The sequence below is a fragment of the Camelus ferus genome, chromosome 18, assembly GCF_009834535.1.
Source record: "Camelus ferus isolate YT-003-E chromosome 18, BCGSAC_Cfer_1.0, whole genome shotgun sequence".
NCBI classification, from domain to species: domain Eukaryota; kingdom Metazoa; phylum Chordata; class Mammalia; order Artiodactyla; family Camelidae; genus Camelus; species Camelus ferus.
The window spans coordinates 18,289,244-18,315,690 of NC_045713.1; the positions used below are offsets into that span (position 1 = coordinate 18,289,244).

Sequence of the window (26,447 nt, forward strand, 5' to 3'; positions counted from 1 at the left end):
CTGGGCCCCAACCCGGATCTACTGACTTAGAATTTCCAGGGAAGAGACCTGTATATTTAATAGGCTTGCCCTCCAGCTTCGGGAGGGTCAAGAAAGACTCCTGTGGCTAAACTTGGAATGGAAGAGTAGGAACTGGGCTTGGGGATGGGAGAGGGAAGGGTATTCCAAGGCTCAGGAACAACATGAGAAAAGGCATGGATTGGGGAATTGCAGGGACTGGCTTGGGACTAGGTATGTGGGGGATGGTGGTATGTGCTAAAGTGGGAAGTCAGGTTAGGAAGCCTGGGCTTTATCTCATTGGCAATGGGGAATTGGAGTGGTTTTCTGAGCAGGAGCTGGCTTTGTTATATTGATGGTCCAGGTGATCCACCTCCCAGGGTTACTGAGTGGACTTTTAAGTGATCATAGATGTGTTGAGTTCAAATCACTGCCCCATGAGAGGAATTACCGTTGTTATCACATGGCGTGTATTTGTGACCGTCCTTAGAGCCGCAACCAGATTTGAGTTATGCGTCTTTCACTCATTCATTCATTCAACAAATATTTATTGAGCACCTACTATGTGACAGGTGCCATAGTGCCACTGGAGAACCAGCAAGAGACAAAACAAGCAAAATTCCCTGCCTTCAAGTCCTGAACAGACATTGTTCCAAAGAGGACATGTAGAAGGCCAACAGGCCCATGAAAAGATGCTCAGCATTGCAAATCAAAACCACAATCACCTCACTCCTGACAGAATGACCATCATCCAAAAGAACGCAAGTAACAAATGTTGACAAGGATGTGGAGAAACGGGAACCCTTGTACGCTGTTGATGGGAATGTAAATTGGTACAGTCACTGAGGAAAACAGTATGGAGGTTTCACAAAACACTAAAAATAGAACTACCATACAACCAGGAATTCCGTTCCTGGGTATATACCTAAAAAAAACAAAAACACTAATTCAAAAAGATACATGTACCCCAATGTTTATAGCAGCATTATCTGCAATTGCCAAGATATGGAAACAACTTAATTGTCCATCAACAGATGAAGGGATTAAGAAGATGTGATCTATATGAACAATGGAATATTACTCAGCCATAAAAAGAATGAAATTTTGCCATTTGCAACAACATGGATGGACTTGGAGGGTATTACGCTAAGTGAAATACATCAGACATGGAAAGACAAATACTATATAATATCACTTCTATATGTAATCTAAAAAATACAACAAACTAGTGAATATAACAAAAAAGAAACAGAATCACAGATATAAAGGACAAACCAGTGGGGAGAGGGAAGTGGGGAGGGGCAATATAGGGGTAGGGGATTAAGATGTACAAACTATTATGTATAAAATAAGCTACTAAGATATACTGTACAACACAGGGAATATAGCCAATATTTTAGAGTAACTATAAATAGAGTACAACCTTTAAAAAATTGTAAATCATTTAAGTGTACACTTGTAACTTATATAATACTGTACATCAATTATATTTCAATTTAAAAAATCCCTGCCTTCATGGAACTTACTTTCTTTGTCTTAATGCCTGGGTAAAGGTGTGAGGGAAGATGCCATGCATTAATTCAGCTCTTCACTCAGATTATTATTATTTTTAATTAAAAAAAATTTTTTTCTGGGGAAAGCTCGAACACAGTCCTCCACTATCACAAATTATACAGCTGAGCTTCCCACGTTTGGGGAAATCGCAGGGTTCAGCACATCCAGAGCACAATGGGTAAGCCTCGCCCTGGGAAAACCACCTTCCTGATCATGGCATCTCCCCTGCCAGGCAAGTATTTCACTCAGATTTTAGTGAGCGTCTACTTTGTGCCTCACCCATGTTGGTTGCTGGGGAGAAGCAGAAATGAGTCATTCCCAGGCTGTTCTAGTGTGGAAGTAGAATGAGCCCACACCGCATGAGGCTGTCTGCCTGGACCACTGTGACAGGCTTGAACTGGGCCTTGAAGGATGAGAAGTCTGTCTATCAAGGAAAGGGCAAAACAGCGTACCAGGCAGAGGAAACAACGCAGTGAAAGGCTCCAAGCTGTTCAGGGTCTATGATTCCTTGGTGTTGTTAAAGCGTGGGGTCCACAGAACAAGAAGGAAAGTGATAGGAGAGATGAGGTGATGGGGCTGCGGACCAAATGCTATTGAGTGTGATCCAGGAGGCTGAAGCAGGGTGGCTTTGTTAATGTGGGGGGTTGACGTTATCTTATTTGTTTGGTGGGCAATCACACTAACATCTGGGGAGAAAACTGGACATGAAGGAAAATGGCTGCAGGCGGGAAGACCCAAAAGAAGGCTGTCAAAACAGAATTCATCCTGATTAGGAGGGGAGTTCTGGTGCCCCTGAAGGTCCAGTTATGCTCCATCCCGCCCCTAATGCCCACCCCTCCTGCTGGTCCAGGTGAAAGCTCATGAGAGTCTAGACTGACCAGAGGTGGTGGGGATGAGGAGACCCAGGAGACAGCTCTGGGTTTGGCAGTTGAGGGAGGAGCTAGAACATTGTGGTTTTATAAGAATGGGCTTTCTAATCAAAAGATGCAGGCAAGAGTCCCAGCCCTGACCTTTACTTTGTTTAAGCAGGCCAAGTCTGTTTCCTGATCTGGACACTTGGGATAATAACAGTAGCTGCTGTGAGGTTGGGAGGATTATGGGAGCTACTCAGTGAAGCACCTGGGAATTGGTGGATGCTCAGAGCATGGTAGCATTAATTGGATGGGGGAGAGAACCAAGGACAGCTTTCTGTCTGCTTTGGGTGACTGGGTGGAGGAACATGCCACCTCTGATGGAAAGCACAGAAGGGGCACTTTGGGGGGAAACGAGGCCACCACAGTCTTGGAGGTCAACGTCAAAGCCCCGCTCACTCACGGCAGCGATGGATCCCCATGTCTCTGATTGCATCGTTTGTCTCTGTTCTTGGGACCCAGCTCAGTGCTTGGGCACATAGTAGGAGCAGGACCTGGCTTGCAGGTATAGATGTGGCTATTGAACGTATGCACAGCTGAACCCAGGGAGGTGAGAGGATAAAGAAAGAAGAGAACCCGGGATGGGGTCCAGGAAACCCTGACGCTGAGGGAATGTGAGAAAGGAGGGGGTCTGGAAGGAGGCTGGCTGATGACATTCAGAGTTTGGAGAGGGAAGGAATGGGAGACAGGAGTCAGGTGGGAGCCAAGGAGAGGAGGATTTCAAGAAGAGAGGTCATCAGGGTCACATATCGCTGCAAGATCATGGAGGATAAGGCCGGACGAGTGCTCGATGGATTTGGCATAGAAGAGGTCATTGGGTAACTTGGCAAAAGCAGGTTCAAGGCCTGTTGGAGGCCAAAGCCCCCATGGCAGGGGTAGAGGAGTTGATGTGATGTTAAGACGTGGAGATGGGGAGAGGAGGGGTGGACATTAAGGAAAGGGATGCAGAGAAATTGGACCCTCAGGGGTACCAGAACTCCCCTCCCAATCAGGACGAATTCTGTTTTAAGTCAGAGCCATGGAAAGATAGGCCAGGAGGTCTCCGGAGGTGGTGAGCACCCTGTCTCTGGAGGCAGAGGAGCAGAGCTCTGAGACCCATGCTGTCCAGGGACCCTCACACTGAGAGTGGGGAAGGCTGTGTTAAAAAACAAGCTCCATGGCCTTCTCAGCCAGACTTGGCTGATTCCTTGCATCACAAAAGAGGGTCACTTTTGCTATTTCTAGTGTCCAAAGAGCCTCCTGCAGAGACCCACACACAGAGGTGGTCGTGCACAGACTCACACAGATACTCTCAAACACAAAATATAAAATCTATCTATATCTCCTGGTGTAAAGGGATCCACAGCACCTCTCCTCGGGATATTTCCTTAGTTCATTCCCTTACCCCTTCTTTCTACCATTCCACCGCCACCCCCACCCCGCACCAGCATCTCTGTGCCTCCAGCCGCATCTCCTCTGTCTCTCCGCAACTCTCCCTGCTTCTCTGGCCCTGCCCTTCCCCACCCAGCTCTAGGCCTCTCCAGTCCCCCTCCCTCCTGGGTCCCCCTCCCCGGACTACAACCCCCAGGCGCCCCCAGCCCGGGGCGCTGCGCATGCCCCCTGCTCCCCGCCCCCTCCCGGTTCCCCCCTCCCTCCCTTCCTCCTTACCTCCCTCCGCCCCCCTCCCCCGCGCTTCAGCTCCCGCATCCCTCCATCCAAGCCTGTGCCGCAGCCGCATCGCCACCGCAGCCCCGGCAGAGCCGAGCCCGGCCCAGGCCCCTGCCCCTGCCCGGCCCTCGGCCCGTCGCCCCCGGCCCCGCTCCCTCCCGCGGGCCCCCTCCAACGGCACCGGTGCCCCCCGGCGCCCCCAGACTCCAGCCTCCAGCACCGAGGCAGGAGGCAGGGAGCAGCAGCAGAGGCAGGAGAAACAGGAGGAGGAGGAGGAGGAGCCGTCGCAGGATGAAGGATCGGACTCAAGAGCTGCGGAGTGTGAGCTTGGGGGTGGAAGAAATGGGGGGGCGGGACCCCAATATTTGGGGAGCGCATGGGGATGAAGTGGAGGAGGTGCTGGGACATGGGGGCAAAAGCTGACTGGAGGTTGGTGGCAGGGGCACCCCAACATGTGAAGGCACCTGATGTCTCCAGTGAACCTGCATTTTAGGGACAGGGGCTAGAAAGGGTGGGAGGCCATTAAGACACAAGGGGGCAGGAGAGGTCCCAGGGGCCCTGGACACCCCACATTCCCGGGAGGGCCCTAGGGTCTAACTTGGGGATGGGAGAGAGTAAGTGTGAGGAGAGAATTGGAGGGTACTGTCATCCGCTGGGCAGATTTGCGAATTAGGAGGATGTGAGCTACTGGGCCAGGCTGAGCCTAGTGGGACCCAGATTTGGGAGATGGTGTGGGGAAGGACAGGTTGGGACTGAAATGCCAACACCTGGCAGTGAATGAAGTGTGTGTGTGTGTGTGTGTGTGTGTGTGTGTTGCTCTCCATGGGGAGGGGGCATCTCTCAGAGACCCAGTGGGAAGGGGTGGTCTCAGGAGACAGCCAGAGGGCCAGGGCCTGAGATAGGGTGATCCCAGAGGTGGGAGATGGGGCTGTGGAGGAGACCGAGAGGAGGTTCACACACAGGGCCACGGAATTGGGTTGTATGACATGGACTGTGCTCTGCTGGGGGGAACTGGGGCACCCTGCACGGTCAGGGGCAGGCTGACAGGAGCCCCTGGTCTGCAGGCCGGAAGAGGCCTGGCTCCAGGAGTCCAGCCAGGCAGTTAGTTGTGTTTGGGTGACGGGGGAGGAGGGTGGCACTGGTGTCTGCAGTGAAGGCTGCCATTTGGAGAGGCTGGGGAGTGGGGGCCTGATAAGAGTGGTTTCTGGGGTTTCTGTGGAAGGATGCTGGAGGGGTGGGAGAAATGACCTGGGGCCCAAGGAGGCAGAGCTGACAGCCTGCTGTGTGCTCAGAGCCTGTGGTGTTATGTTAATAAAATCCTAGCCCCAGCTGATGTGGCCTAATGCACTTGACCAGATGCCTGTGGGTCATTACCCTGGTGGTTGTTATCCCATTTGACAGATGAGGAAACTGAGGTTCTGAGATGGGCAGGAACTTGCTCAAGGTCACCACGCAAGTGGGTGGGAGGATCAGACTGGAATCTGGGTTTCCCGTCTACCAAGTTGACATGTGTCTCCACTTTTTTAGTCTTTGAAAGACCAGTCTCAACACTGGGGGGGGGGAATCTCTGTCTTTGGGGAGTCCCTGGGATTTGGGGGTGGGGAACCAGGTTACAAAAGACAAGAGGAAGGGGCTTGGAGGCCAGTGACTGTTGTCTCTGGGAGGGATGGGCTAGCATGTGGGAAGGAAGGAGGAACTAGTGATTGAGGGCGGGAATGTTGAAGATTTCGTTTTTTTAATTAAACTTTTACTAAATACACAGGCATCAGGAAAACGACACTTACAAAAATACCCAACACACGTGTGCCAGACACTGTTCTAAGTGTTTTATATGTATTCGTTCACTCACAGCAACCCTAGGAGACTGGTACTACTATTCCCCCACTTTATAGGTAAGGAAACTGAGGCCCAGAGAGGTTAAGTAACTTGACTGAAGTCACAGAGCTAATTAAAGGCAGTCTGGCAGGCTGGCTTCAGCACGGATGCTCTAAACTGCCCTTCTCTCATGATGCCATTTTCATCCAAAGCAGGCTGCTATCCGAAGTCTCATTAGACCCTTACCTGGTCAGGTAGGTAGGCTGAGAGACTACTTCATTTTATAGTGAAGGAAACTGAGGCCCAGGGTAGTTAAAACTTGACCAAAATCACACAGCTAGGAAGTGAGGAGTCCAGGTTTGAACCCAGATCCGCTGCCGCCAAGACTATGCCATGGCTCTAAAACCCAGAGAAGTAGAGAGTGGGTTGAGGTGAGGTGGTGGTGGAATTTCTGTGTGATGAGAAGCGGGGGAGGGAAAAGGCAAAGGCAGGAGTGCAAGCAAGGCCGGGCATGGGGCCTTCGTTGGAGTGGGTCAGGGACCCTCCTGCTCAGGGTGAGGAATCCTGCCTGCTGGGGGCAGCCGGTGGGGGAGGTGGGAGGTGGTGTGGAGGGATGAAGGGGGCTGGGTGCCTGCTGATGGCTCTGATGTTAGTCATGGTTCAGGGAAACTGGAGATTTGGGAGGGCACGTATGGGGTGGAAAAAGGCTGCCAGGTGCCAGGAGTGCAAGGGTCACCCAACCAGAGTTGAGAACGAGGAGGCTGGGAGGCAGAGGGACTCAGCAGGGTGTGGGAGGCCTGGGAAAGGGGTCTTGGAGAGGCAGAGAGGGATGGAAGGGCAGTGATGGGAGGGGATGTCAGCCCGGGGGCCTGATTATCTTTTTCAACAGTACTTTTGAGGTCCCAAGGGGTTCTTAGGTCTGTTCATCACATAGCAGTCAAGGGCACAGATTTGGGAGTCAGACTGTCTGGATTCAAATCCTAGCTTTGTCACTTCCTGTGTGACCTTGGGTAAGTTGCTTAACCTTTCTGGTCCTCATGTTCTTCATGTGTAAAGTAGGAGTAATAATGGGTCCTGCTTTGGAGGCTTGTCCTGAGGACTGAAATGATGCCAGAAGCGCCTAGAAGGAGGCCGAGTGCACAGCAATGCTCCGTGAGCATTTGTTATTCCACAGCGGACTTGTTCATTTCTCTTGAGCCTCACATCAGCCCCCTGAGATGGACAGGATGTGACCCCTGATTTATTTTGGACTAAACTGAAGGCCAGGGCGGGAACCTGACTTGCCCAAGGTCATACAGCTATTAATGGCAGAGCCAGGGTGGAACCAGGGTTTTCTGTTTCCAGTTTACCAAGCACCTTCGGCGCTGGGCTGGAGCAGAGGCTGTGGCAGGGAGTTAATGAGCTGGATGGTTGTCCCAGGGTCCAAGGAGTGGGGCCAGGGATGGGGCTGAAGAGGGGTAGAGGGAGAGCAAGTGAGGTGGAGAGGAAGGTTGCGGGGAGAGGGGACGCATTGTGGGCTGGAGCCCGTGAGGCAGCTGTGGGGTGGGAGGGGGTGTGGGGGCTGGATGGGGAGATTGGGAAATGGGCGAGGGGGAGGCCTGAGGTGAGAGAGGCTGGAATTTGAGGGCAGGTGGAAATGGGAGCTGTTCTAGGACAAATCATGCACCCTGAGGGCAGGGGCTGGGTCCAACGTATAGCACTTAGGTATTGGGGCACAGTAGGTGCTTTGGAAATGCAGACCTGATGTAACAGAAGGGAAAAGTAGCCCAGGGTTCAAGAGAGTGGGCAGGGATCAAGAGAACCCTGGGTGATGGAGTGCTGTACCCCAGCTGCGCGGGCTTGTTTCTGCCACTCGAACACACCAAGCTCACCCTGCCTGAGGGCCTTGGCACTTGCTGGACCCTCTGAATGCAAGGTCCTCCCTGACCGGCCAGTCGAGCACCACCCCCGATGCCTTCTTCTCTCTATCACATCTCCTCCTTCATCTCCCTCCTGCTATGTAGCACCAACTGAAGTTGTCTTGTTCGTTTTGCACTGTCTGTCTCCCTCCCCTGGAATGTCAGCCCCTGGAAGGAAGGCCCTCTCCCTGTCTTGTTCATCACTGTATTCTCAGCAGCACTCAGAAGAGAACTTGACAGAGATCACACATATTTGTTAGGTGAATGAAGAACTCGGTGGGGCAGAGGGAGGATGAGGAAGGGAGTAGGTGGGGAAGGCGGGGAAGGCGGAGGAGAGAGGTTGGGGTGGAAGGCTGGGCTGGATGCTGGGAGCAAGCCGAGGTCCAGGTCAGGGAGACAGATGGACTGAAGCAGGGGGGTGCGGTGGAGAGAGACTGCTGCCTCTAGATCAAAGGATGCTTGTATCTCTGAGAAGCAGGTGTGAGCACATGTGTGTTGTGTGCTTGGGCATACATGTGTGTTTACATGCACACACAGACACACTCTGACTTTTCTATCATCCAGTTTCAGTCTCTTTCCACCTCTAGGTTTTTTTTTTTTTATTCAATAATTTACTGGGAATTGAACCCAGGACATTGTGCATGCTAAGCATGTGCTCTAACACTGAGCTATACCCTCCCCCGCTTCCACCTCTGTTTTAATCACCCTCTGGTTGTCTCTTTGGTGGACTTACTGGCTCACATTGCCCCTCTCCTCCCATCCACGCATCTGTCCCTGTTGTCTCCCCACCACCGACACACACATGAGTGCCCTTGGTGTCCCTCATGGAGAAAGATTGAAGCTAGAGGCTTAGATCTGATAACCCCTCTCCCCAGGACAGTTCCAGAAGGTTGCCAGGGCGGAGGCACTCTCACATTTAATCCTGTCAAACGCTTGAGGAGTTGGTGAGCCATAAAGAGCAGAGTACCTGGGTCTCTAGCCAGGCTCTGCCCTGTCAGCACACCGTCAGCTGTATGATCTCGGGCAAATGACTGAATCTCTCTCTGCCTCATCTGTCAAATGGAAATAAGAATGGTATCGACTTCATGGAGTGGCCATAGGATTAAACAAGAAATGCGAGGCACTTGTAACAGGGCCCAACTCCCGGTCATTAGGACCATGTGTCAAGTGTACATAATTCTTATTGTCTTCACTTTGCACATGAGGAAACAGGCTTGAGCCGTCCATGAGGTGGATGGGGGCACATTTGATCATCTTGTTGGAGGGAGTCTGCTTTCTTTCAGGCTGGCCGACTCCTTTCGGAAATGGAGGCTGTGCACATTTAAACACTCACACCTCAGAGCAGGGAGGGCCCCTCATTTCACAGAGAAACCGGGGCCCAGAGAGGGGCTGAGATTTGCCTAGAATCACACAGCAAGTCAAATGGAGGCTGAAATGCCTGCCTTCCGGTCTGGGCTCTTCCTACAGCCTGGCATCTCTTAGTAGTTTTCCGTCCTGGCTGCTGGAGTTCAGTGGTACTGAGGACAAAGCAGAGCGAACTCTTTGGGGGCCAGGAAGGAATAAAGGGACAGGAGGGGAAGAGCCTGAGATTTAGCACTGGATAGTTTAGGTCCCACCTCTGGCCTTATTTGCTGTGCAGCCTTAGGCAGGTCAGGCAACCTCTCTGAGCCTGTTTCCTCATCTGTAACATGGTAGGGCCACCGGGTAATAGTCAGCCCTCACCGAGCACTTATTCTCTCTGACAGCATCAGGCGTTTTTCCAGCCTGGTCTCATTGCCTCCTCCTGCCCACCAGTTAGGGACTTTATTGCTATTCAGCAAATGCAGAGACTGAGTCTCAGAAGGAAGAAGGTGTGTGGCCTTCTAGCTGCTGACCTGTGCAAGCTCTTTAACCTCTTTGTGACTTAGTCTCCCCATTTTTAAAAGGGGGCTATTGTAAGAACGAAATGGATCAATGAATGTGGTATGCATTGAACCCTACCCAGCAAGTTATAAAATGCTATGCAAATGTTCGCCATAATTATAATTATGTTGACCAATGACCGTTACAGAGTTTAATGAAGATTAAATGAGATAAAAAGAATGCAAGACCTACGCCAAAGGTGCTTTCAAATGCTCGTACTTTGCGAGGTTTTCAAAGGCGCAGAGCATCTCTGGGATTGGGCCTTGTCTGGAGGGGACCTGAGAGGGGAAATCGCTGGTGGCAGCTTTGCTGGTAGGAGGCTGCCTGGTCTCAAGCTTCAGAAAGGGCTATGGGAGGAGGCATGTCTTAGACGCCTCTGCTTTCCCAGCTCCCGTCAGCCTGGGTGCCTTCAGCAAGTCCCTTTCCTCTTCCCCCTCTGACCTCCTGTTCCCTCGTCTGTGAAATGGGGACATCTCTTCTCAAGGATCAGAAGGGATTATAGACGTAGAAGTGTTTGTAAACTGTAGTAGATTCTAGCTCTCAGATGTCTGTAATCATTATGCCAAATAAGTCATCCTCAGGCCCTCTACCTTTCTTCCTCTCTCAAGGGCAAGTAAACAGGCAGCCAAGGATGCTTCAGGGCAGAGACAGGGATCTGGTCCTGGGACCCCAGGAGAGAGAAAGAAGTGAGACTTCAGGAAGTCTTTAAAGACAGCGTGGGGAAGGGAAAGAGAACAGGAAATTTCCCAGACACCTGGGCCAGTGAGAGGCCCCACAACATGTGGGCAGCTGGGCTGAGGGCCGAGTGCTTGCAGAGAAGGGACAGAGGAATGGCTTTTGGCTCTAGGAGAAGGGGACCTGGTCGGGCAGCTGGCTTTTGAGGATGAAACATCATGAGAGGCTGGTGGGTCCTTGGAGATGAGCCAAGCATCCCAGAGCCTTTTGGAGACAAGGTCTATTGGTGTAGTTCCGGGTCAGGTGGAGGCTTGAGAAGCCAGAAATCTCATCAGGACCCCCAAGCACCCCCTGGGGTCACCCCTCCTTCTGGGGGCAACTGTGGACAGAGATGGAGGAGCCTCCCTTTCCTGGGAGATATTTGGAGATTAAATGTAAGTGCTGAGCATGAACCCAACTTGGTGCGGGGTGCATCACCTGTGGGGAGGACCCCTGGGGTCCATCTGAGAGGGGCTCAGTGAGGGAGTTGGGGTGCCTTCGAGAGGGTCCAGCTGGACATCTCTGGGCTTGCAGCTCTCCCCAGTGCTGTCGGGGCCCTCTGATTCCAAGTCACCTGGCTGTCTAGATCACATCTAGGTCCCATCTGGCTCTGTCTCGGTTCGATCTGAGCTGTCTGTGATCTGTCTGCACTGAGTCTGGTTGGGTCTGAGCTGTCTGGTTTTTGTCAGGCCCTGTCTGCGATCTGCTCGGACCCTGTCGAGGTCCCATGTGAGCTCTTCTCTTTAGATCCCAACTGGCAACCCCACCAGTAGACGCTGTTTGGATCCTGTCTGGATCTCATGCAGGCTCTGATTGTGAGATTCTGCCTGAGTTTTGGCTAGGTTTGGTTTTTTTCTGGAAATCAGGGTGAACTCTGTTTAAACTTCCTTTGATGCTGATTAGGGCTCCCGATGTAATTAAGCTTGATGCGCTCAGCTTTTGCCCTCAGACTCCTGTCCTGAGCTAAGAAGGATCTTGAGTCGGAGTGTGGAGCACGGGGGAGCCCTCCCTGCCCCACTTCCCTCTTTCCCAGCTCCGAGTGAGTGTGCAAACCTGAGGCTCAGAGAGGCTGGGAGAACAGCCCCAGAGGGCCCTCCCGAATGTCCCCGGGGGGCAGGTGCACCTCTGTGTGTCCACCTGTGTCAGCAGGCAGCTTTGCGGTGGGTCTGTGTGCGGGTGAATGTCAGCAAAGCAGTGTGTCTCCGTGTGGGTGTCAGTGGGCCTATTTCTGTGTGCCTTGGGTGTCAGCCCTTCTGTCTATGTCACTGGTCTGTCTGGTGGCGGCGGTGGCGGTGAGGGTGGGTAAATCCCTTTGTGTCTCTGAGCCCCGGGGGTGGAGGGCTGAGCAGCTGCAGGTTGCAACTGGGAAATCCAAGCAAGTGAGAGTAGGTGGGTGTGAAATTGGAAGAGGCTGGATGAAAGCAAGTGAATATACAGAGGAGAGTCTTCGGGCGGGGTGGGGGGCTGAAAGTGGGTGGGAGGAGGGAGGGCGGGGTGCTGCCTGTGTTTCTCATCCAGCCCTCCCCGGGCCTGACTGTGCTTGCTTAACTTGGCGCCTGCCGCTGGCAGTGAAGTGACCTTGTACAGGGTCGGGCTAGTCGGCTAGTCAGCTTGGAGGCTGGAGGGGAAGAGAAGGGGGCCAAGTGAGGCCCAGCAGGAGTGGCAGGGGGATGGTGGAGGGGGTCAGGCTCCTGGCGCTCCATTCCAGACCCCTTCTTGCAGCCTCAAGCCAGTTACTGTGAGTCTGACATTTGGCTGGTTGTGACAGTATCGAAATACTTGCACACTGCTTGGTTCAAGCAGCTGTCCAGAGCGCCACCCGCCTCTAGGGTGACTGCACTCACACGATCACTTCTACCCCTGAAAGTGTGTCTTTGGCTAATTCCCTTCAAGGTGTCCTTTGGGCCGTCAGCAACCCAGCCTCTGGGACCCTGTGCCCGAGATATCCAGTATTCGTTCTAACTGCTTGATGCTCTGGCCCCCTGCATGTGACCCCTCCCAGGACCCCTGCTCCGAGCCTAGAGCTAGGAGCATGAGGACTGCTCACAGACGCTGCCTTCCTTTCCTTCCAGGCGAAAGACAGCGATGATGAGGAGGAGGTGGTCCATGTGGATCGGGACCACTTCATGGATGAGTTCTTTGAACAGGTAACAGAACCTGACCCCCAGCCAACAACATCCTACTCCCTGGCTCCCCCACCCCCACCCAATCTCTTCTCCTCCATCCCCTTGGCCTTTTACCAACCCCTCTGGGTCTGGCCCATTTCCCTGAACCCTGACTGAGCCCCCTGAATCCCTTTGTCTGGCCCGACGACTTGGCTGGGTATAGCCGATTTGCTGCCCCAGGTGGAAGAGATCCGGGGCTGCATCGAGAAGCTGTCAGAGGATGTGGAGCAAGTGAAAAAGCAACACAGTGCCATCCTGGCTGCCCCCAACCCAGATGAGAGTAAGTGTTGCTGCTGGGCGGCCGTGGGCTGAGGGGAGAGGGGTTCTGGGGTCCCAGCCAGGCGTCTCACTTGCCTTGACCCTCCCCTCAGAGACCAAACAGGAGCTGGAGGACCTCACCGCAGACATCAAGAAGACGGCCAACAAGGTTCGATCCAAGTTGAAAGGTGAGGAATGCCATTCCCTGACTGAGGAGGGAAAAAAAAATCTGCGCTCCATTGGACTAAACAGGCCTTTCTATGAGAAATATCTCCAAACTTCCAGGAGCCAGATTCCTGAACAGTGAGAAAGTATAAAACCCAAGATTTCCCAACTTGCTTCAGATTCCTCAGAGAAAGATATGTACATGACAGGAAAATGAGGGAGAGGAAGCTTTCCGTCCGAACTGCATCTGAGCTCTGCTGGTTCCATCAGCGTGAAGGTCCACCAAGGAAAATACAGTCTTCCAGGTGGCTGTAGTTTCACAGAGGCCTTGTTTCTCCAGAACAGGTGCTGGGCATAGCGCTAAGCACCCAGTAGGTGGGCTCAGCAAATGCTTCTGAATTGGTATCCTTAGCTCAGGACAGATTGGACTGTGTGGCTGACATCAGGGGCTGGCAAGCTTTCAGGAGGGACTTGCCAAATGCTCATGTATTCACTCTAATTTAAGGACTTGGGTGCTGGTAATAACCACCTTCCCCCAAAGCATTGTGGGTTGGGAACCTCCCTGTCTGCTGGTGCCAGGGGACTAGCAGTGTTACCATGATGCTAATTGTATGCTCATGGTAATTCTGCATCAGAAAACATTTGCCGAGCATCTACTCTGTCTGAGAAACATTGCTGGGCTTTGGGGAAAAGGAGTCATGTCAGATGCCTGGCCTTGAGCATAATAACCTTGGTCCAGGGAGTTGAGGACGGGGACTCCAGGCCCTTCTGGACTCAACAGGAGGCCATGTGTGAGCCTCCGGTGCTGATCTGTAAGCCCTTTGCACTCAGGAGAGTGTGCTGGAAAGCAGAATGATCTAAACTGGGAACACATTAATCCAGGCAGAGGGAGTCCACTTCCATCATCAACTCATCCCGGACAAGTCCCTATCCTCAGCTTCCTCATCCGTACAGTAAGAACTGAAGTGACTTCAAAGCTGGCTTTTTTTTTTTTTTCCTTCAGTAGGAAAATCTTTTTTTTCCCCAAGTGAAATCTTACCCAAAATTCCAATATATAGAACACATAAAAGTCAGGCTGTTCTGGTTGAACTGGGGTTGGGAGACCGGGTCCTACCTGCCTGGCCTCCTCTTCACTCCAGGCAACAGCCCCTGAGGTTCAGTCTCAGAAGCAGGATTCCATGGAACACCATTTAAAGATCCCTGGGCTCAGTGATTTCTTTGAGCCCGTGGAGCCCCGACCTTAACACTCTCTGACCCTGAGAGGGGGTGGTGGGTGTAGCTCAGTGGTAGAGCACATGCTTAGCAGGTCCTGGGTTCAATCCCCAGTACCTCCATTAAAGAAATATATATAAATTATGTAACGGGGGAAAAAGCCCCTGAGGAGGGCTGTATGGTTTAGAGTCTGGGAATATACCAAGAAAGAAGCTAGGAAAAGCGGCAATGGCGTAGAGAAGCTGAGCTCCAGAGAAAGAGACAAGACTGGCTTCCCTATCTTCCTCCAGCGAGGTGGTGCCCCGAGCTCTCGCTTTGTGCATGACCCTGAATGAGTTGTTTTACCCATTTCCATCTAAGTTTCTAGTCTGAAACATGGGCTGAACTCCCAGGACTGCTGTAAGAAGTCAACCAGACCCTGTCAAGGATCCCTTCCTCCAGGGCTTGGCCCCAGCCCCAAGTCTGACAATAGGGTCCCAGTCTGGCCAGAGATTCTGACATCCCTGGGTGTGTGTTCCTGGGCTTATCCAGTAGCAGCAGGGCCAGAGCTGTCACTCAATCACTGGCCCACCATTGCTGGCAGGGGAGCGTTGGGGTGCCAGCGAGCCCCACACCTCCACCGCTGCCAGCAGAATGGAGAAGCAATGTTCTCAGGAACAGCCTGGAGGCCCTTCCAGGGCTGAGAGGGCCTGGTGATTCATCCCTGCTGCATTTTCCGGGCACAGTAGATCTTATCCTCAAGCTCTTTTTTTTTTTTTTTTTTTTTAATCTGAAGAAGTGTGGGTAGTGCATGATCTAGAAGCAGGAATCCCAGTTAAGCTGTGTGCTTTTCCAGAACATCCTCTAGACATGGGAATTCCTGGGACAGGGATCACCTTGTAAGGTAGGGTGGGAGAGCAATTTTCTCTGTTGGAACATCCATCCACTTACTACAGAATTTTCCAAGGAAAGGGTGTCCACTAGAACCTTACCCACCTGAAAGTTCTTGCCTTCCACCAGAAAAATCCCAGGGTGGGTTCCTGCTCCTTTCCAGAGGCTGTAGGAAGTAGAGAGTACCCCACATGTTGGGGATATGAACTGGGTGGTTGGGAAGGAGTTATGGCTGTGGGACTTTCCAAGACCCAATCCTTCCACCTAGCCCCCTTCTGTCCGGTACCGACTGACCCTCAATCTCCCTTCCTACCTGCCTTCCAGATCTCCTCAAATAGTCCCTTTACCTGCTGACCGCGTCCCCCTCACCCCGCCCCACCATTCCTGGAGTCTGCTGTCTGCCGTCCCCTGGGTGTAACATCGGTTCATGGGCCTGGTACTTGCCTCGGGGTGTCAACCCTTCCTACGTCCCAGACCCCCGCCCCACATGCCTCGGGTCCCCCACCCTTCATTGCATCCTCTCTCCCACAGCGATCGAGCAAAGCATTGAACAGGAGGAGGGACTGAATCGTTCCTCTGCAGACCTGCGCATCCGCAAGACCCAGGTAGGAGGCAGAGGTCAGGCACCATCGGGGTCGGACCGGGACCAGAAGCCCTGTCTTTTGGGGGTGGGCAGGGCAGAGCGGGCACAAACGTGGGGCACAGCTAAGGAGGAGCCTGGACAGGAGCGGGGCTTTGAGTGGGGGCTTTGGACAGGGCTACAGTGGAGGGTGGAACCCGGCCACATCTCAGTGTCCTAGCCGGGCCTTGGCTGATTTGGGCGTAGGATAAGGGCCTGGGGGTATGGGACTGCACACTTGTGAGGGGTTGGGATCGTGGCACAAGCTGAAGAAGGGGCCGTAGGCTAACTCAGTCCCTCCTGCCCACTACATCCCTCCACGGTCTCTTTTCCCTGCCTCCTGATGTGTCTGTACCCCGACCCTAGCACTCCACACTCTCCCGGAAGTTCGTGGAAGTAATGACTGAATATAACGCGACCCAGTCCAAGTACCGGGACCGCTGCAAGGACCGGATCCAGCGGCAGCTGGAGATCAGTGCGTGTGACACCCCTCCCCCCAAACTCCTGAGACCCGCCCCGTACTCCTTCCAGACCCTTCTTCTCCATGGAGGGGACGCCTGGCCTGGGGCTGGACGGGAGGGTGGGCTCCCAGGTCCCTGCCACATCCCACCACTTTAGGCACCCAGGTTGGTCCAGTCCCTGAGCAGGGAGTCCTTTCTCTCAACAGCCGGAAGGACCACGACCAACGAAGAACTGGAAGACATGCTGGAGAGTGGGAAGTTGGCCATCTTCACGGATGATGTGAGCCCCGCATGGGGGTGGGGGCTGTTTTTGGAAAGCATTTGCCTCTCTTCCCCAAGCTTGGGCTGAACTCAAGGTCCTAAGTCCGCCCTGGAATAACAAGCCCTCAAAGGTCTGGACCCAGAACTGGGGAATTCCATGCGGGCAGAGCAGGAAGGTACCCTTATAAAAAATGGCAAACAGGAGGGTGTCAGGCACTGTTCTAAGCACAGTACATATTTACATTTACCTGCTAAACTCATTTAGGCCTCACGTCAAGCCTTTGAGGGAGCCGCATTTCCCAGATGAGGAAATCTGACCCAAAGAGATTAAGTTACTTGCCGAAGTCACACAGCCACGGGCAGCGCCATTCAGGACTCTTCAGCACTAAGATACAATATTCTCTACTGAAACGAGTCATTTCACCAAATGACTAATTTGCCTACATTTTGAAGATTTGAAAACAAAAACACTTTTAGTTTTGCTGAAGTTTTGCACCCTGCCCTGCCCTTGTCATCTTGTATGTGAAATAGATGGGCTTTCCCCAACCGTAGTTCTTCTTTCTCTTCACTGACTTTTGCCCTGGCCTGACTAGTTCTGTCTTTCTGCTCTGGTGGCAGAATGACTCTGGTTATGGTTTCTAGACCAGGATTAAAGTATGTTCAGTGACTGTCTAGCAGTTTTCAGCGAACTGTTATTTAGAGAACTGATCTTTGTTAAATTAGCTTTGAGCAAATTGATAATGGGCCAGTTAGGCTGGCGCCCTCCCAAACAGTTCTGCCCAGGCTGTCTCCGTCTATCTCTCTGTCTGAGAATGGAGGGAAGCCTGGTGAGTGGTTCTAAGGGGATACAGCTGACCCTTGCCAATTAACTCACCATCATTGCAATGGAAATCCATCATCACAATGCAGGGTGGTTGGTATCCTGCCTGAGTGCTGAACAAGATGCAGCCAGGCCCTAAGGTAGTAACTTCTAGAGTCAGGGAAGGCGTCCTGGGGGAATTGAGCTGTGTGCCTTAAGAGACAAGGAGCATTTGGACATGGGGAGGTGGGCAAAAGGACATTCCAGACAAAGGGGACAGACTGGACAAAGACAGGGCGAGTGGACCACTTGCCCAAGAGCCACTGGATGATTTGGACTGTTTTATGATTTGGGGAGATAAGGACAGAAAGGGAGACAGGGCCTTGACTGCTAAGGTCCAGGTATGTAGCCTGTGGGTAGCGGGGAGCCCTGGAAGGTTTTAGAGTAGAAGAGTGGCTTGATGTGGTCTAAACAGTGAGTGGTTTGGAAAGTAAGTGGTCTGGCTTTTGTGGGAAAGAGGTACCTGATTGTGGGTTGGAGCCTCCCTTTCACTGATTCCTGAGGGCTGCCATGTATTTCCTTATTATTTCTCCCTGACCCATGTCATGGGGGATCCAGGAGATTTGTGGGTACACTGCCTTCTCCTGTGGGCTTCCTTTTCTGCTCAATCCTCTCCCTTTGCTGTGTCCCCTTCTGTTATCCTGTCTTTGACCAGATGGCGGCTCCCAATACTGGTGGGGGTTCAGGCCCCCTGTCTCCCTTCCCAGGGTTTCTCTGCTGTGTGTGGCAGAGGCAGCCCTGGGCCAAGATGGTGGGCCCAGGACAAGTTTTACTTCTCGTAGTTTAGCAAACTTCTCTGCTTCCTGTGTGCCAGGTACTAGTCTAATCTACACACATTCACTCAATCTTCACACAACCAGGTGGACATTGTTAGTATCCACATTTTCCACGTGGGGAAACTGAAGCCCAGAGAGGTTAAGTAATTTGCCCGTGGTTACAGCTAGTAGATGCCAGCCAGATTCGAACCCTGACACTGGCTGCAGAATCTAAATTCTTCTGGGAGCAAAGGGTGGTCTGCAGCTCTCTCCCTGCCCCCATCGCCCTAGATCAAAATGGACTCACAGATGACGAAGCAGGCATTGAACGAGATCGAGACGAGGCACAACGAGATCATCAAACTGGAAACCAGCATCCGCGAGCTGCACGACATGTTTGTGGACATGGCCATGCTCGTGGAGAGCCAGGTACCGCCTCTGCCCCAGCACTCGGGGGCCCCGCCCAGGTCCCCAGGACCCCCTCTTCCAGTCCAGCCCTCACCCCATCCTGGGCACATCTCCTCTGCAGGGCGAAATGATCGACCGCATTGAGTACAACGTGGAACATTCCGTGGACTACGTGGAGCGAGCCGTGTCCGACACCAAGAAAGCTGTGAAATATCAGAGCAAGGCCCGGAGGGTGAGCCGGGGCGGGCGGGCCTGCGGAGCAGGTGGGCTGGAGCCGAGCGGGCGGGGCTGGGCTCAGGCCAGGGCTGAGGTGAGTGATGAAATCCCGTGAGAGGCCTTATCTCACATTCTGACCTCTTCCTTTTTCTGTTTTCTCTCCCCTCTTCTTTTTCCTCACACCCTCCTCCCCCATCTGTCTGTCGGTGTGTCTGTCTCTTTCTGTCTCTGTCTCTCTCTTCCCTCCCTGTCGCCCTTCCTGCCTGCAGAAGAAAATCATGATCATCATTTGCTGTGTGGTGCTGGGGGTGGTCTTGGCGTCATCCATTGGGGGGACGCTGGGCTTGTAGGCCCCCCACCCCTGTCCCTCCCAGACCCTTCCCCCACCACATTGGGAGCAATACCCCCACCATCCCTTCACTCCATCCCCTGCTCCAGGCTCACCCTCAAGACAGACCCAGGCAGCCCCCCCCTTCACCTCCCCTATCAGACCCTGGAGTCCCTGGACCTCCCCCGCCATGGACCACCCTCGCCCCCGCACGTAGATAGCAGCAGGCGTGATCACACATGCACACCAACATGCATGCCGCCGGCACATGCTCGAGACGTGTGGACACCCCAGCGTGTGTGTGTGTGTGTGTGTGTGTGTGTGTAGAAGCACCAAGTCACTCTTCCTGACCCCCACCTCAAGTCTGTGTGTTGTCTGAGCTTTCCTCCTTCACCTGGGTTGTTGTGTAGACTGTGGCCAGGTGTAACACAGCAGCCCACCAAGCCCCGCTCTGTCTTCTGTGAATAGTGGTGTGTGTGTGTATACGTCTGTGTGTGGGTGTGGCCACAGATCTGTGGACAGTTTGTGTAGATGGAATTTTTGTGTTTGAGTGTTTAAATCCACTGCAACAGCCCTTCCTCCCATGACACCCACCCCCCTACCCCGTGTCTGCTGCCAAGTGGGGCAGGTTGTGAGTGTATAGATGCTCACACTCACTTTCCCAGAGGATCCAGGTGGGCCCAAGTCCTCACAGGCCACGGAGGACACCTTAGTGCAATGTAGAACAAACCCTTCTGGCTTAGTCATCCCCGCGGCCGGCGTGTGTCCTGGGGAGCGCATGTGTGTGCGTGTGGAGTTCAGCCACGGCGAGTGGAAGCACACTTGTGTGAATAACTGGCTTGGCCTGTATGTCCATGTGTATTTCCCAGCAGGTGATGCGAGAGGCGTGTGTGTGTGTGTGTGTGTGTGTGTGTGTGTGTGTCTCGAGGATGTGCCTGGCGTGTCAGTAAGTCTTCTCCTGAGGCAGCGCTCGTTGTGCACTGGACACCTGTCTGGGGTGGGCACAGAAATGTATGTTTCTGTGCTATCTCGAGTACACCTGCACCGATCTGTGTGTGTGTAGGACTTGTACGTTGTGTGTTTCTGCCCCCTGTATAGGATATGCACATACTCATTTACCTGTAAGGACGAGTACCCCAGCCAGGTTTGTTTCTCCAGATTATTTGTCCCCTCCGTCTCTCCCCAGAGCTGCTGACCACTATCTAGAGTGGCCACACACTGCTACGTCAACAATTGTGCCACGGAGCTTTCTGCCCTGTGTGGTCTGAGCCCCTGTGCACACATGCCCAGATGCTTATTTTCCTCTGTCTCTGCCAGAGGGTAGGCCTGCCCCTGTGGAAGCTGGGACACCTTTGTGTGCTCCTACCTGCCACGGTGGCCGAGGCCACACCCAGGCACACACATGAAGGAGGAGCAAGGCGCATGCTCACCCCGCAGGGTGTGGGTACAGGCCTGCACATGGATGCCTCCTGGGAGGGCTTTTTGCGGGCAAGTTACTGATAAGGGGAAATGTTTAAGGCTGCCCCAGGCAGATTGGAAATGAGGGCATTCTTGAGCAGTAACTTCAGAACTGGGAGAGGCCAGTGATGGTCCCCACCACCCCATCTGATACTCTGGGCTCTGCCTCAGGGACCTTGGGTTTGGGGAACTGTTTATTTCAGACGTGCTGGAGTGGGCTGCGTCCTAGGGCCCAGGCTCCTGCTGAAATACTGGCAATAGCTGTTCCCCAGCAGGGTGAGACTGAAGGTGGGACACAGGCCTGGGTTTCTGATGGTGAGGAAGGGGTCAGCTGCTCCCTCGCTGTGTAGACAACACGTGCATGGGTAGGTTTGTGCATTTGGTGGCTGGGGGGAGGTAGTCAGGCAAAGGACAGTGTTAGAAGCCTTTCAGTCTATTGGCCCAGGAACGTGGACCCACATGTGCAGGATTGAACATGCAAGTACAGGAATGCACCCTGCCCTGGGGTCAGGCATACGTGTGCACAGGATGGAGGACTTTGGTGTGAGTGCAGATCATCTCCTGGAGGGTCCCAGGTCCCTCTTCATGTGAAGCATGTGTGTGTGTGAATGAGAGAAAGACAGTGCAAATGTGACTTTCAGAACATAATCCCCCGCCTTCCCCACAGCTCAGCTAGCCAGCCTCTGCCCTGCCTGGCTGGGCCCTGCCTGTGTGTGGCCAATACATGTATGTAACCCCTAAGGTAGGCTCTCCTGAGGAGGGGAGCCTGCCTGTCCATTCCCAGAATGCCCTTCGTCAGGGCTGGAAATTTGCCCCCGTGTCTGACTGCAGCCCTCCTGCTCCCACTCAGGCTTCTTTGGGGACGTCAGAGCAGGCCCCAGCACCCCCCAACCCCACCCTTTTTCCTTCCTGCTGCCCAGGCAGGATACCCTTTCAGGCCAGGTGTTTCCGGAACTCCCACAGCCTTGGGGCCACAAGGAGAAGGGTGGAGCCATGGCTGGAGTGATGCTGTTGCCTCCTTGAGTGATTTTAGGCCTGTAGCTGTCCATCTCTGGGTCTCAGTTGGACCAGAGAATCCCTGAGGGTCTGTTCTGCCTCAGCTTCTATAAGTCCCACACATCATACGATGTGTTTGCTTGTTGGCTGCTGTGTCTGTGTGTGTCCTGGAATGTTGTCTGGGGGCTGGTGTCTTTCACACGTTCTCAGACAAGTGTGTGCTGCCCACCCGCCACGCACCTACAACCATCAAGCCCCTGTGTGCCCCGCAGGTGGTCCCGGGCTTGGCCAGGGCTCCGTGCTTCCCCTTCCCCTTCCTCCCTTGCCCTGCCTCTCACGAAGCACACTGCGTGTCCATCCCATGTGCCTGTGGGTTGATGCACGCTCTTGCCACGCCTTGAGCGTGTGTACATGATGTGTTCTATGCATTCACCCTGCCCCGCACCCCCAGCCTGCCCCGCAGAGGACAAGATGGGTGGCCCCCGGCTCCCTCCCCCCAATCCCGCCTGCTGTGCAGTCATGTGCGTTGGCGTGTGTTTGTGTCGCTGGCGTGTCACGTGATATAGCCGTGTTTGCTGACATGAGCCCCTGCCCCTTCTGTTTCTCCGTTGGTTTCTAGAGCTCTTTCCCTCTCCTCCCTAGAGGGGACAGGACTCCTGGGGCCTGGCTGGGGGCCCAGAGCCAGGCCACCCTCTCCTGTTAGCCCTCAGAGTCCCATTTCTCTTTATTGGTGACCAAGTTGCAAATGGATAAAACACAGAAAAATTCTGCCCCGCCCCCCACCCTGCATGTCCTGTCCCCAGAGCCCCCCACCCCTATCCCGGGCCGGGTTGGGCCCCGTGGGACGGGAGAAATAGCAACCAATCCAACAGCGGGCATGCTGTGTGCTCACTTCCTTCTGTCCCCGACCCGGGACTGGCGCCGTGGGGAGAGGGATGTGGTGGGTGGTGGGTGGGGGAGCTGGACAGGAGGATGGACACAGGCTTGGAGAAGAGTTTTAATGCGGGGCTTGGCAGGTACAGCATTACTGGGGCATCTGTGGGCAGAGATCTAACGATACTGCAGGCGCTGATTCAGGTAGAGGAGTGGGAAGAAGTGAAAGTAAACAGGTTTCCTCGGGCTTCATTGAAGAGAATCAAAAGATAAGTGTCTAAAGGCAATACATGTTTTTAAATAGGGGGAATATGACCCCCAAGGATGGACAGAGGTGGTAGGAGGAACCAGGAAGCATCTTCACTCTGAATCCAGGACTGAGAATCACATGGGGACATCAGAAGGCCAGCATGAGGCCTGTGGAACTTCTACCCACTCATGTTCTGCTTGAAAAGCCAGAAATGGGGTGGGGCTGTTGAGCATCAAGGGAATCAGACCCTCGCCAACCTGCCGCCAGGCCTGGGTTGAGAGTGAAAGTATGCCTGCCACCAAGCCCTGCCCTAGATCTTAGGGGGGTCAGGTCAGAGACTCAAGGCTCACTGGATTAAAATGTGGAGAGCCCTAGAACAGCCAGTCTGGCACCAGACCCCTCCTCCAGCTCTAGAATGCAGCCTTCCCTCCCCATCCAGGGTCTGAGGGCTCTGGATGAATGTGCTATGCTGGGCTCCAGGCCCCAGCTCCACCGTCACTGGGCTGAGCCCTCCATGGCCTGTACCCAGCGGATGGTGCGGGTCCGGCTCTCCTCCCAGGAGAACAGGGGCTCGTAGCCAAAATGGCGCTGAGCCTTGTCGGTGCTGACGGTGAAGGTGGTGTTGGCCACAGCCAGCGTGTAGGGGTTGAGCAGGGGCGCGTAGAGCAGCAGCGGCCGCAGCAGCCACTGCAGCAGGGCATTGAGAGCAGCCAGAAGCACCAGCAGCCAGTAGGGCAATAGCGGGCGGGCGCCCACCAGCCGCAGTCCACAGGGGCCCAGGAACTCCATGTTGAAGTCCTCGTAGCTCTTGTAGGGGGAGTTGTCATAGCAGAAGTAGACCTGGCCACCCATCAGTGCAGCTCGATGCTCTAGCTCCCGGGCCACCAGCACGTGCATCCAGGCCACGTTGCCTGTGGGGGAGGGGAGCAGGGCAGGATATGCCCGAGTGCCCTTGTCACCGTGTGATGCTGCTCGCTCCCAGGCTGGCGCAAGGACAAGCTACCCCTCTTTGGGTCCATGTAGGTGCTGCCCGTATGACTACAGGCCCTGGTGAAGGCCCCTCCCAGGCCCCTGTAGTCACTTGTCCCCCTGGGCCAGCCTGTGTGGATGCCAGTCCTTTTGCTCCTGGGCAGATGCTCCCCATCTCCTCTCCTGAGAAGATGCTGTTCCCATAACTGAAATCCTTTCCTCAGCCCATGACATATTTTTTATGTCAGCCTTCGCAGTTTGCATGGGTCCTGTTTCCTGTGCAGACAATGTCCGCATATCATAGGTTGCTCTGGCCCAACTATAGACCATCCTTTTTTAGCCAGAGTACACAACAACCCCCCCTCCCCGAACCACATAGGTCCTGCCCCGTTCTGAGCCTCCCGCACTGCCTAGCCCGGGCCTCACCCACGTAGACCCGGCCGTGCTCCACAGAGGCTGGGATGGCCCGGAAGAGCCGACCGCCTAGGCGCAGGCCCTGATGGTAGAAGTCCCTCATGATCTGGTGGCCTTCACCGTAGATGCCGGTGGGACGCAGGGCACATGTCACTAGGGGCAGCCCCCCTCGGACCTGGGGGCAAAAGGCAAGCACTGCTGAGACCTAGGGCCCCCGGGCCTGCCCTCTGCCCTGGCCTCCTCAAGCTGGAGATGGAAGGGAAGTGCCCAGGGCAGGAGGCAGAGGAGCCCGCAGGCCCCAGCTCTACCTCTGCCTGGCAGTCCTTTCCACCCCGTCTCCTACATTTCATCTTCCCCGGCCTCACCTTCCTTCCGTTGGCTTCTAGGACCAGCCGCTCAGCTAGGGCCTTGCTGCAAGGATAGGGGTGTCTGTGTGCTGCTTCATATGGGGTATTCTCATTTCCCCTAGTGGAGAGAGAGGGAAGAGTCTTAATGCTGAGGCGAGATGGGGCCCTTGGAGTATTGGGGGAAACCTCAGCTCACCTGTAGAAGGGCTGGCCTTTGACGTTGGGCCCCACAACTTCCATGCTGCTTGTGTAGACCAGGAAGCGTGTTCCACTCTGTACACAAGCCTCAATCACATTTTGTGTGCCTGGGGGAGGTGTTGGGTGAGGGGGTGGAACTGTCCAAGCTGAAGCTTCCTCCCGCTCTGCATCTTTCCCCTCCCTATCCCAAAGCTATGAAGGCATGTGCCTTCCTTCCCCAGACCCAGGGAAAACCATAGCAGGTCAGTGAGGGCTGGCCTGTCATGACAGGGGCAGGAGTGTCCACAGGCCAGCTTGTCAAAGGAGAATCAGAGGTCAGGGTCAAAGAGAGGGCAGGGGACAAATAGCCAGGATCAGGCCATGTGCCAGGGAGTACTGAGTAGTTGGTCAGAACAGGTGGGGAGCGTCTCACCCTGCACGTTGACCTCATGGATGGTCTCAGGACTGGCTCTCCCGAACACGTCCACCAGCCCAGCTGTGTGGATGACCACATGGGCTCCAGCCACAGCTGCTGCCACCTCATGGGCCTGGGTCACGTCCCCCTGGATGGCAGTCACCTGCACGGGCCCTGGGAGCAGGTAGGGGCCACCAGAAGCATTATCAGAGCTGAGGCCTCTGGACAGCTGCTGGGTTTAGCCCACACCCTCAGGAGCCACATGTTCCCAATGTGACTCATCCATTCCCATCCATTTGCACTGGAGAACATAACAGGCATCATCTTTTCCACCACAGTGAAGGGATCCACACCCTCCACCCAATCCTCCCCGACTCAGTCCCCACCAGTCACCTGTCTTCAGCTCCTCCAGCCAGGGATCCAGGTGGAGGTCAAAGATGCGCAGCTCACAGAGCCGGGGTTCCTGCTGCAGCAGCATGCGGACCACATGCTCCCCCAGGAAGCCACAGCCACCTGTGACCAGGTACACCAGCTTCTGGGCCTGTGCAGAGTCTGCCATGCCCGGCTGGGGAAAGAGACCCTGGCTCAACTGGGCTGCCTGCCACCCCTGCCCCAGCGGCAGCAGCCCACCTGTTACTCCTAGAAGGGGCCTCTGGCTTAGTGGAATGGAGCAGGGACACAGGGGCCAGAGCTGTTTACAGAGGCTGAAGCTGTGGGCGCAGCAGGCTACCTGCCCTCTGACCCTGCCAACTGCAGTTACCAAGACAAGGGGGAGGGCTCGGCCTGCTGGAAAGGCTCAGGGTTTGAGGTGGAGGGGAGATTCTGAAACAAAAAGAACAAGGGAGCTGGAGAGACAGGGTAGGAGGGTAGGAAGGGCTGGGACTGGGGGAAAGGACCCCTGGACCCTGGCATCACCTCTGCCTACCTGCAGCCACCGTCTGAGGGTGCCCAAACTGGCCGTCTTCTCTCGTCCCCTGGGCCAGCAGGCCAGCAATACACCATCCCCTTCCGCTTGCTCCTCCTCCCTCCTGGCCCATTCCAGGAACAGAGAGCAGCCCAGCCTCCACCTCTCCAGCCCCCACTCTCTTGCCACAGGGCACCCTCTGGTGGCTACTCTGCGCTGCACTGGCATCTGGTTCCAGCGAAGAACTTGGGGAAGGGGGATGGGGAAGGCAAAACCTGCTGGGTGGGCGCCGAGAAGGGGTTTCAGCTGCAGGTTGGAGCAGGCAGGGTGACCTCACTCCCAGTACATGACGTCAGTCTTTCCCTCTTGCTGGAGTTCCCAGGAGGCCAGAAGCCCAGCAGCAGCTGTGGTTCTGGGAAGGGAAAGGAGGCCTGACCTTGGCCCTGCTCTGGCTGGCCTTGGCAGGGGATTTCTGGATGGCTGTTCCAGCCTATCAGATGGCCGGGAGTGATGGAGGCCGAGTCTGCAGGTCTGGGCTCTTGCCCAAAAGCCCCTCTACCCATCCCAAACTTCGGGCCACCTATTTCCCCTTCTCTTCACTTGCCCCACCTTCTGTCCTTGTCAACCCT

General features: G+C 54.5%; 2 protein-coding genes and 1 non-coding gene across 7 annotated transcripts; 1 reads left to right on the top strand and 2 right to left on the bottom strand.

Moving 5' to 3' along the window:
- Positions 1–1,627: 1,627 nt before the first annotated feature.
- On the bottom strand, positions 1,628–1,791 carry LOC116657699. The gene has a single exon (XR_004312895.1). It is a non-coding gene; the product is annotated as a U1 spliceosomal RNA (small nuclear RNA).
- A 2,349-nt stretch (positions 1,792–4,140) lies between these two features.
- On the top strand, positions 4,141–25,368 carry STX1B (syntaxin 1B). Of its 3 annotated transcripts, XR_004312683.1 has the most exons (11): positions 4,141–4,430; positions 12,511–12,585; positions 12,784–12,883; positions 12,975–13,049; positions 15,640–15,713; positions 16,094–16,202; positions 16,395–16,468; positions 18,355–18,492; positions 18,593–18,703; positions 18,957–19,338; positions 19,900–22,345. XR_004312683.1 is itself a non-coding variant. In XM_006181495.2 (10 exons), the coding sequence occupies exons 1-10, from the start codon at positions 4,401–4,403 to the stop codon at positions 19,035–19,037; spliced, it is 867 nt and encodes a 288-aa protein (XP_006181557.1). In that variant the 5' UTR covers positions 4,141–4,400; the 3' UTR covers positions 19,038–22,345. The 3 variants fall into 3 exon arrangements, 2 of the variants coding, with proteins under 2 accessions (XP_006181557.1, XP_032316310.1); XM_006181495.2 differs by having other exon boundaries at positions 18,957–22,345; XM_032460419.1 differs by lacking the exons at positions 18,957–19,338; positions 19,900–22,345 and adding an exon at positions 25,253–25,368 and having other exon boundaries at positions 4,142–4,430.
- HSD3B7 (hydroxy-delta-5-steroid dehydrogenase, 3 beta- and steroid delta-isomerase 7) lies at positions 22,454–26,347 on the bottom strand. 3 transcript variants are annotated; one of them, XM_014556561.2, is made up of 8 exons: positions 25,840–25,885; positions 25,675–25,736; positions 25,308–25,479; positions 24,933–25,088; positions 24,519–24,627; positions 24,341–24,440; positions 23,988–24,150; positions 22,454–23,503 (listed from the first exon to the last, which is right to left on the bottom strand). In XM_014556561.2, the coding sequence occupies exons 3-8, from the start codon at positions 25,471–25,473 to the stop codon at positions 23,088–23,090; spliced, it is 1,110 nt and encodes a 369-aa protein (XP_014412047.1). In that variant the 5' UTR covers positions 25,474–25,479; positions 25,675–25,736; positions 25,840–25,885; the 3' UTR covers positions 22,454–23,087. The 3 variants fall into 3 exon arrangements, with proteins under 3 accessions (XP_014412047.1, XP_006181556.2, XP_014412048.1); XM_006181494.3 differs by lacking the exon at positions 25,675–25,736 and having other exon boundaries at positions 25,840–26,347; XM_014556562.2 differs by lacking the exons at positions 23,988–24,150; positions 25,675–25,736 and having other exon boundaries at positions 23,316–23,503; positions 25,840–26,347.
- Between the last annotated feature and the right edge of the window lie 100 nt (positions 26,348–26,447).